The 10769-nt window shown below is 44.4% G+C and overlaps 1 protein-coding gene across 1 annotated transcript; it reads left to right on the top strand.

Annotated features, from left to right (window-relative positions):
• The first annotated feature begins 7926 nt into the window (after positions 1 to 7926).
• LOC100144352 (nanos homolog 1) lies at positions 7927 to 8968 on the top strand. Its single transcript, NM_001122908.1, has 2 exons — positions 7927 to 8570; positions 8820 to 8968. Exon 1 carries the CDS (start codon positions 8016 to 8018, stop codon positions 8568 to 8570), a length of 555 nt encoding a protein of 184 aa, NP_001116380.1. The 5' UTR covers positions 7927 to 8015; the 3' UTR covers positions 8820 to 8968.
• Positions 8969 to 10769: the final 1801 nt, after the last annotated feature.

The raw sequence follows: 10769 nt of genomic DNA, 5'->3' as shown, positions 1-10769 counted from the left end.
CTACATTACTGCATTTATTTTAGGCATGGGTGGCTTTGAAGGTAGCTAAAGCCCTGTGAGGGCTCCTGTTAGCTTTACCCTCAGCTTTATCCTCAAACCCCACTCTCTTTAAGTCCAGAGTGTTTCTGTCAGGACAAAACACTTCAAGCGCTCAGATTTCTTGCCCGACTGCACACTGGAAAAACCTGACATGGTGTTTGGGACAAAGCGGCTCTCAAAGGACCGTGGTAAATTATCAGGGCCAAAGGAATTCTCCCTGCATCATTAAAAAGGGATTGGTGTGTTCGCCGCGCTCACGGGAAGTGCCGTTAGCCGACCCAACAAGGGTGCCCCAGCTGTGGCCCCCCAGAGATGAAGAGCACGACAGGAGTTCACTGAATCAGCCGCTAATCCTCTCGGGCCCTTTGTGGCCGAACACTTTGAGCCTCCTGAAGACTTCCAGCGCTAATCTCAGCAGAGTTAAACAAGTTTCTGATCTGGGGGCCAATGAGGGCCCCCCTCCTTTCTCTGCTCTTTTTTACGAAAAGGTTGAGCTCCTAAATTGCCCTCAGATGAACTTTTTGCTCAAACCAACAATACAAACATTCACTAAAGCTGGTCATTCCACTTCTTTGTGTTCTCAAGCAAAGATGTTTGTTTTTGCTCAAATACAAAATGCATAAAAATGTAAAAAAGCTGGAAAAAAAGAGAGCAACGAATCAAGTTTCATCAAGCTCAAGTGGTTTGTGTTTTCTGCTCTGGTTTATTATTTTATATTTTTATTTACATAACTGACATCAGCACTTGAGCTGAAAAAGTCTATTGTTCCTAAAAATGAACGATTTAACCAACAAAGACAAGAAGAAGTTCCGTTTAGACCAAATCTGATTTGAGATCTTTTACACTTTTGTTTCAGTTCATCCATCTTCATCTTTCCCTTCAGCTTCATTTTGTTCTTCCTCAGCTTTATCTGAAGCTTCGCTTTCATGCGCATCTTCAGAATCTTGTTCGCTTTCTGCTTTGGGTTCACCTTTGGCTCTGAGTTCATGCAAATGTGCGGCTTCCTGTCCATTTGCATCTTTAGCTTCAGGTTTGTTCTCACCTTGTGGTTTCTCTTCAGCTCCATGTTTACTCCTAGCTTCAGGTTTATCCATTTAGATTCATGTTCATGTGCATCTTTGGCTTTAGATTCATTCAGCTTCAGCTTCATCCTCAACTTCATCTGTAGTTTTAGAATAATCTAGCTCTATTTGCCATCCTTAACTTCATTATCTGCTTTCTGTTCACCTTCATGTTCGTCTCTGTCTTCAGTTTCAGATTGATTTGATTTTTCAAGCATTGTAGTCAAAGCAATAAAGAATGTTCACAGATTTATCAAATTTATAACAGAAATGGGCTGCACGGTGGCGCAGTGTTTAGTGCTCTTGCCTCACAGCAAGTAGGCCCCTGGTTCAAGTCCCAGCTTGGGGACCTGAACAAGAACATCAACGGGGGACCTTTCTGTGTGGAGTTTGCATGTTCTCCCTGTGCATGTGTGGGTTTTCTCCAGGATCTCCAGCTTCCTCCCAGGTCAATTGGTTAATCTGAATTGTCCATAGGTGTGAATGTGAATGGGTGTGTGATTGTGTCCCTGCAACAGACGGGCGAAATGTCCACTGCCTTCACCCGCAAGTGGCCGGGATAGGCTCAGAGCTAACAGCCGAAGATGAATGAATAACAGAAATGATAAAATGCATAGATTAAAAAAAGCATAAAACAAAAAAGTAATTTAAACCACATTTGCTTAATTAAATATAGTAATCATTTACTAAAGTCATACAGAGTTTGATTTATTGCTTGAAAAGGAGCGGGAAGAAGCGAGTTTGCATAATCCCACCCCTTCTAAGTTAATTAATTAGATAGTTTTACATAGTTTTTGTAATCCTCACAATTAGTTTTTGCTTTACGTCTCTTTGTTTTACTCTTTTTCTTCAGCTTCCTCTTTGTTTTCAGTGCTACTATCTTCCTCTTCCTCACAGCAGGGCCGTGCTGTGCCAGTCCACAACAGAAACCCTTCAGCAGTCTGACTGTCACTCTTCCCACCTTGACCTTGTCAATATGACATTGAGTGCATGTTTTGTGAGTGTGTGGCCCCTCAGTGTAGGGGGTTGGGGTGGCTGCATTCATCAGGCCGGGGGTCGGGACAAAGCTCTCGACCTGCAGAAGGACCTCCCCCTGTTTACCATCGACCTTGGCTTGTTTGGCGTCTCCATTGTTGTTGGTGACGGTGACACGTGTCTGGGATTGGGTTGATTCCTGGGTCGGGAGGGAGCTGAAGGGGTGTGCAGATGGACGACCGTTAGGAAACATTCATTTATTCTTAAGGGAGGGAACAGAGGTCATGGGTCACCCCCCACCCCCAACCCATAGAGCTGTAAGGTGATCCAGAATGAGTTGAAGCTTATTATGCAGCAGCCTGTTCATGCAGTCAGGAGTGGGATGGAGGGGAGGTCTGTTTGTTTGTCGTCTTAGCTCTTTGCGTGTGGTGCATCTGTGTCGTGTAACACAAACAGACACCATGTTCACGTGTGTGTTGGTGGGGTGGTTTCATTTTGTTATCAATTATTCTTTTGTGTGTGTTTCACAAGAAAATATTTAAAAAAATGAATACAATAAAATATAATCATGAAGATGCAACTACTACTAATAATAAATAGTAATTATAAAAATAAATAAAAATTAAAATAATAATAAATAAAAAATCAATGAAAACAAATATGAAAAAATAATAAATACAAAAACTCTATCATGACTTTTTAGAGCCATGTGAGGAGAATGTGAAAAAGTTTTGGGGTGGGAGGAGTGGTTTGCATTGTCAGTCTAATCTTGTTAATCTATCCATTCATCCATCCATCCATTCATCCATTCATCCATCCATTTATCCATCCATTCATCCATACATACATTCATCCATCCATCCATCCATTTATCCGTCCATTCATCCATCCATCTATCCATCCATCCATTGATCCATCCATCCATCCATCCATCCATCCATCCATCCATTCATCCATCCATCCATCCATTTATCCGTCCATTCATCCATCCATCTATCCATCCATTCATCCATCCATTTATCCATCCATTCATCCATACATACATTCATCCATCCATCCATCCATTCATCCATCCATCCATCCATTTATCCGTCCATTCATCCATCCATCTATCCATTCATCCATTGATCCATCCATCCATCCATCCATCCATCCATCCATCCATCCATCCATCCATCCATTGATCCATCCATTCATCCATCCATACATTCATCCATCCATCCATCCATTCATCCATCCATCCATCCATTTATCCGTCCATTCATCCATCCATCTATCCATCCATCCATTGATCCATCCATCCATCCATCCATCCATCCATCCATCCATTCATCCATCCATCCATCCATTTATCCGTCCATTCATCCATCCATCTATCCATCCATTCATCCATCCATTTATCCATCCATTCATCCATACATACATTCATCCATCCATCCATCCATTCATCCATCCATCCATCCATTTATCCGTCCATTCATCCATCCATCTATCCATCCATCCATTGATCCATCCATCCATCCATCCATCCATCCATCCATCCATCCATCCATCCATCTATCCATCCATCCATTGATCCATCCATTCATCCATCCATACATTCATCCATCCATCCATCCATCCATTTATCCATCCATTCATCCATCCATACATTCATCCATTCATCCATCCATCCATCCATTTATCCATCCATTCATCCATCCATCCATCCATTTATCCATCCATCTATCCATCCATCCATTGATCCATCCATCCGTCCATCCATCCATCCATCCATCCATCCATCCATCCATCCATCCATCCATCCATCCATCCATCTATCCATCCATCCATTGATCCATCCATTTATCCATCCATCGATCCATCCATCCATTTATCCGTCCATCCATCCATCCATCCATCCATCCATCCATCCATCCATCCATCCATCCGTCCATCCATCAATCCGTCCATCCATACATTCATCCATTCATCCATCCATCCATCTATCCATCCATCCATTAATCCATCCATCCATCTATCCATCCATCCATCCATCCATCCATTGATCCATCCATCCGTCCATCCATCCATCCATCCATCCATCCATCCATCTATCCATCCATCCATTGATCCATCCATTTATCCATCCATCGATCCATCCATCCATTTATCCATCCATCCATTCATCCATCTGTCCATCCATCCATCCATCCATCCATCCATCCGTCCATCCATCAATCCGTCCATCCATACATTCATCCATTCATCCATCCATCCATCTGTCCATCCATCCATTTATCCATCCGTCCATCCATCCATCCATTTATCCATCCATCCATCCATTTATCCATCCATCCATCCATTTATCCATCCATCCATCCATCCATCCATCCATCCATCCATCCATCTATCCATCCATCCATTGATCCATCCATTTATCCATCCATCGATCCATCCATCCATTTATCCGTCCATCCATCCATCCATCCATCCATCCATCCATCCATCCGTCCATCCATCAATCCGTCCATCCATACATTCATCCATTCATCCATCCATCCATCTATCCATCCATCCATTAATCCATCCATCCATCTATCCATCCATCCATCCATCCATCCATTGATCCATCCATCCGTCCATCCATCCATCCATCCATCCATCCATCCATCTATCCATCCATCCATTGATCCATCCATTTATCCATCCATCGATCCATCCATCCATTTATCCATCCATCCATTCATCCATCTGTCCATCCATCCATCCATCCATCCATCCATCCGTCCATCCATCAATCCGTCCATCCATACATTCATCCATTCATCCATCCATCCATCTGTCCATCCATCCATTTATCCATCCGTCCATCCATCCATCCATTTATCCATCCATCCATCCATTTATCCATCCATCCATCCATTTATCCATCCATCCATCCAAATCATCCATCCATCCATCCATCTATCCATCCATCCATTTATCCATCCATCCATCTGTCCATCCATCCATTTATCCATCCGTCCATCCATCCATCCATTTATCCATCCATCCATCCATTTATCCATCCATCCATCCATTTATCCATCCATCCACCCATCCATCCATTCATCCATCCGTCCATCAATCCATCCATCCATCCATCCATCCATCTGTCCATCCATCTGTCCATCCATCCATTTATCCATCCGTCCATCCATCCATTTATCCATCCGTCCATCCATCCATCCATCCATCCGTCCATCAATCCATCCATCCATCCATTTATCCATCCGTCCATCCATCCATTTATCCATCCGTCCATCCATCCATCTGTCCATCCATCCATTTATCCATCCATTCATCCTTTTGGGGTTAATGGCTGCTGGAGCCTATCCCAGCTACTGCTGGGCGAAGGCAGGGACCCTGAACAGCTCACCAGTCTGTCACACAACCAAACTCACATTCATATGATCTAGGGACAATTTTGATGTGTTAATGAACCTATGAAGTCATTGGACTGTGGGACAAAGTTGGAGTGCCCAGAGAAAACCCCTGAACCCACAATAAGAACATGCAAACTCCACACAGAGAGATCCCAGGTGGGATTTAAAGCAGTGCCTTGTCATTGAGAAACTGGGTTTAAAAAAAGAATGAACTGATGTTGAACCAATCTTTACTCAGGGATCAATATCCATGCATGAATGAGTTAGTGTTTTATAGTTTTTCTCAGTCGCTTTAGTACAATTCTCAGATCAGAATGAAATTCCCAGAACTATTTGTTCAATCTTCACATCATGATGTCACTTGTGCACATCATATAAGCAGTTTCTCACTTCTTTGAACAAGTTGCAATTGCTTTGGTACATCCATGCAAATGATTATGTACAATTCCAAGCCCCTGCCTTATGGAATAAACTCCCAGCTCATGTAAGAGAGGCCGACTCAGTTTCTACATTCAAAGTTAGACTGAAAACATTCCTCTTTGGACAGGCTTATTGTCAGACTAGTTAGTATTCAGAGATTATTTAACTTAATGTTAGTTTGTTTAAATTAAACTTAATAATAACTATTTCTTTTAAAAGGCTGCTAGAAGTTGAAGCTGGGGTAACTATGGTACACTGGGGTTCTGTCCTCTTTCCTTTTTTACTTCTACCCTTCCTCTCCTCTATTCTTGATCATCATTTATCATTTAGTTCTCCATGCCTCTGTTTGGTGCAGTGATTCATGTATTGTCCCTCTTTTCCTCTCCCCTCCTGGGGAGTGGGAGTGCTTCCAGACTCCAGTTGGCTCATCCGTGCTCCAGTTCCTGACTGTTTACCTCGCCTTTGCTCCTGCTCCTACACCTGGCTGTGGATCCTGCCTCTGGCTCATCTCTGCTCTGTACCTGACCGAGTACCTCGTCTCTGCTCCTGCTCCTACACCTGGCTGTGGTTCCTGTCTCCGGCTTGACTCGCGCCTTTGACTGTCCCCACAACCACGGCTGGATGAAGCTCGTCTGCTGGACTTTTATATATGTAGTTGTAGATTTAGATAAGTTAATTCTTCTCTAAGAGTTCTGGTAAATCGCCTGTCCGTCCTGGGGGAGGATCCCTCCTTCATGTGGGCACCCCTGAGGTTTCTTCGTTTTTTCCGGAATCCGTTTTTTTTGGGAGTTTTTCCTTACTGCGAAGGGGGGTCTAAGGGCAGGGATGCCAGTATAGCTTAGTCTGTTTGTTAGTTCATTTTAGTATTTTTCTATTGAACTCTTTGTATTCGTGATCCTTTTGATTTCATGTTTTACTTCGAAGCCCATCGAGACGACTGTTGTTGTGATTTTGGGCTATACAAATAAAATTGAATTGAATTGAATTCTCTGCTCTTTGCTACATTATCAATTGTTTATGTCATGTTGATCAAAATGTATCATATAGTTCACTGTGTAATAGTCTTACTCCTCAAAACTCCTAGTCATTAGTTCATCGTATGAGTCATTAACTGCAAAATGGTTGAACAAGTTGTCATAATGTGACAAACATATTTCGCTGCATTGCAGGAGAGGATATTCACTGTGATGTGGATGAGAATTTGTGGCCTAACATACAGGAACGACAAGAGGTGTAGGAAGACCACACCAATTCCTACTGCACTGCCTGTACTGTTGTACAGAATGTTGTCCTATCTTTTTTTCCCTTTGTGTTACTCTTTGCAGTGGGTTTTTTCTATGTTGGTATGACATGGTCTGTCAACAAATTACAATATGAACAATAAAAGTGTAAATGTGAATCTTGTCCAGTCTCTTGCAATCAAACAAAAAAGGTGTAACTTACATTTTACAATAATTGTCATCAAAACTTTAGCCATAGTTTACATCAGAACCTCTCTAAAGTACACAGTTAAATTGACAACATGACTGAGTAATTTGACTGTCTTGTTCGTAAACAATGACACAAGGACTTGACATTCTGATGGCACTGACATGTTCAATGATATAAAGACTTAGTTTTGAGAGATGAACTAAAGATTTTGAGCAAGTTACAGGCTTTTGCAAGAAATCCATAGTGTTTTGCTGTTTGTACAAATTGTTTTGAGAAATGTACACACGTATTTGCAAACTTCAATTCTGATCTGAGAATTTGTACTAAAGCCACTGAGAAAAACTGTAAATCCTCCAGGTGCAGGTGGATCCTTTCAGGTAGATCCTCTGTGTGCCAGACGCAAATGCAAACCCTCAAAGGAACTTTCTTTCTTTCTTCCTTTTCATCCATTTTTTTTCTTTTCATTTTTCCTCCTGTAGAGCCGTTCTGACACGGTGCCACGCCCCTAAACCCGCCCAGCATTAGAAAACAAACCACTCCCACATCTGTCGCTCAGGGGAGTTTATATGCCCTCCCCTCTTGATGGAGGCTGTGCAAACAGGACAGCAGAGAGGAGCAGTGCGTATGTCCCCCACTCACCCCATGCTGACAGACCCGCAGCCCTGACAACCCTGCGCGCATCATGGATCTGTGGGCGCGTGTGCAAGCTCCTTGCGATTACACCTTTGACTTTTGGAACGACTACCTGGGTCTGTCCTCTTTGGTGTCCAGGAACAGACTCCACATCCCGGCCTCCGGTCCCAACTCCATCACGGAGTCCATCAAAGCGAGCCTGGGCCTGCAGGACGGGCCCCCCGACTGCTGCTGCGCGGCTCCCGGCATCTCCCACCTCTCTGACGATCTGCTTCTGGGGAGCAGGGACTCTCACCTTTACGGGGGGAGCACGGGGGGGCAGCAGGACCTCCTGTCCACGGAGGGCCGGCGCAAGCAGAGGGACAAGCCGGAGCCGCGGGTGTGCGTGTTCTGCAGGAACAACGGCGCGCCAGAGGAGGTCTACGGGACGCACATCCTGAAGACGGGGGAGGGCAGGGTGCTGTGCCCCATCCTGCGCGCGTACACGTGCCCTTTGTGCAGCGCTAACGGGGACAACGCGCACACCATCAAGTACTGCCCGCTGTCCAGGGACCAGAGACCGAGGGGGGGCAGAGTGACGGGCAAGCGGCTGAAGATCTTTTGAGGAGGCAAAAAGACCCCCCCCCCAACCCGCGTGCGTGCTTCCACGAACTCACTGACAGAAAACCAAAGTAGTCCAGACCGACCCATGAACCCCCCCCCCACCCCCCCTACACCTGTGCGCCCTTATAGGGTCGATTAGCTGCCCCTCCCTGAGTGAAACTCAGGCTTCCTACCAAAGGACTGTAGTGCATGAAGGTAATCCTGTTTACTTGTTGGTCTAATTTCTTAAGATGAATGTAAACAATGGGGGGGGGGGTCTGCTGCTCTTGTAAATATTTGGAGGGTTTACAGCAGAGCGTTTCCATGACAACATAAAGGTTCTTATTATGGTCTATTTTTTACTGGAAAATATTTTCACTGTAAACGGTTTGTGAAATAAATGCTTTTTGTGATCATCTGCAGTGAGGAGGACTCTCTGCATCTTTGTTGTCATGACAAAAAGCTTTATTTACGAAGGGCGCCACCTTGTGGTCAACGTGCTCCGTTGCAGTTTCTGATTGTGATGAATTTCATCAGAAAAATGGTCTAAAGGTCATGAAATCAGAATTTCCCACTTTTGGAAGCCCAGGAACAGAAGAACCCTTTTTGAAGCTGAAACAAATATGATCATCCTGAATCTCCCTTTCATCAGAGCAGAGGACGGCAGGGTGAATATCTGATGAAGCCCCCCATACCCCTTGTGCTATCCTAGGAACTTTAACGTTGGGAGTTGGGTCATCTAGACCCACTGGACAGTGCTCTGAACCTTTTTTCTTCAATGATTTGTGATCTTCACTGGTGTCCATGGATTACATGAAATCTTTCCACCTTTATCCACCTTTGTCATGGTAGGGAGAACACGTCAATGGAAGGGGGGGTCATCTAAGATAGCACAAGGGTTACACAGCCAATTTCATGCATGCAAACCACCCCCAACGTCTCTGTTTAATTCAGTTTTATTAACTGTGTGCACAAAAAATTAATCATGTTTATTGTCTGTTTATCAGCAGAGTTTGCATATTTCTACACTGAAATCAGTTTAATTGAGCCCAACTCCAGATTTTTGCAGTTGGTGGGCTTTTCTGTGCGTCATAATTCTTTATTTCAGTATCACATTTTTGGAAAGGATTGAGGCAGCTAACACAGTTGGCTGTGTGTAGGACTACTAGCCCAAGGTTGGCTCAACCGAGGTCTGATCTGGATCATCAAGTATAGGGTTTGGGAAGGTCGGGAGGGGAAGGGAATCTGGCATGCCAAACCACCTGTGGTGACCCTTGACCCTATGCATAATGTGAGCAAAAACGTATTGGACAAGGTTTTCTGTTTCTGCTTCCATAAATGTTCCAGTAAATGATGGTGCCTTGAAAGGGGAGGGGGGAGGGGGGGCAGAGTGACAGGCAAGGCAAAAAGCACCCCCCCACCCACGTGCTCCCACTAACTCACTGACAGAAAACCAAAGTAGTCCAGACTGACCCATGAATGCCCCCACACCTGTACATACCTGTAGGGTCCATTTTTAGAGTGATCTGGATTCAGACTTCACCCCACTTCTGGTGACAGGAATTCAGTGATGTGCTGTCAGGTGAGGCAAGTGAGCCACGGCCTCACCTCTCATTGTGATAACATAGAGAAAAGATACATTTTCAGTTGACTCGACACGTTTTCCAAAGTTTCTGAGGTCAAAATCGCTGAATTTGAGTGTTGCACGATCACAGACGGAGCGGAAACTCCCGGTGAGGCTCCGGAGCGCTTTGCCTCATGTCTAATGGCAGGACTCAATTTACAGTGACGTGCAGTCAGAGCGCTGCTGTAAGTGCAGAGAAAAGGCTGCTGGTTAGGCGAGCCTCACCAAGGGGCAGATGTGAGCTGACAGCTGCTTTGTAGCAATACTGGTGCATTACCAGAAGTAGTTCAAGCTCCTGGAAGCTTCCAGAGGCAACAAAGGTACCCCAGCCGGCTCTCACTCTACCACCTACAACAGCATCAGTGGAGAGGTCATTCTCTGCATCAAACAGACTAAAACCATAAAGTAGAAACAGAACAGACCAAGGACGTCTTTCTTCATTGGCCATAATCTCCATTGAGAGGGAGAGACTCATTTAACTAATGAAAACTTTTTCAACAGGGTCATAGAGCTTTTCGTGGAGAAGGATCGGCGCATGGACTTCATCTACAAGTAAAAATAAGGTCAAACATGGTTTACAATTTTAAAAAATAACAT

Source organism: Oryzias latipes, chromosome 22 (genome assembly GCF_053564925.1).
Source record: "Oryzias latipes strain Hd-rR chromosome 22, Olatipes_Hd-rR_3.1".
NCBI lineage: Eukaryota > Metazoa > Chordata > Actinopteri > Beloniformes > Adrianichthyidae > Oryzias > Oryzias latipes.
This window is presented reverse-complemented; position numbering and strand designations above follow the sequence as displayed.

Coding starts and splice junctions, on each gene's coding strand:
- LOC100144352 (NM_001122908.1), top strand. CDS start 8,016: ATGGATCTGTGGGCGCGTGTGCAAGCTCCTTGCGATTACACCTTTGAC.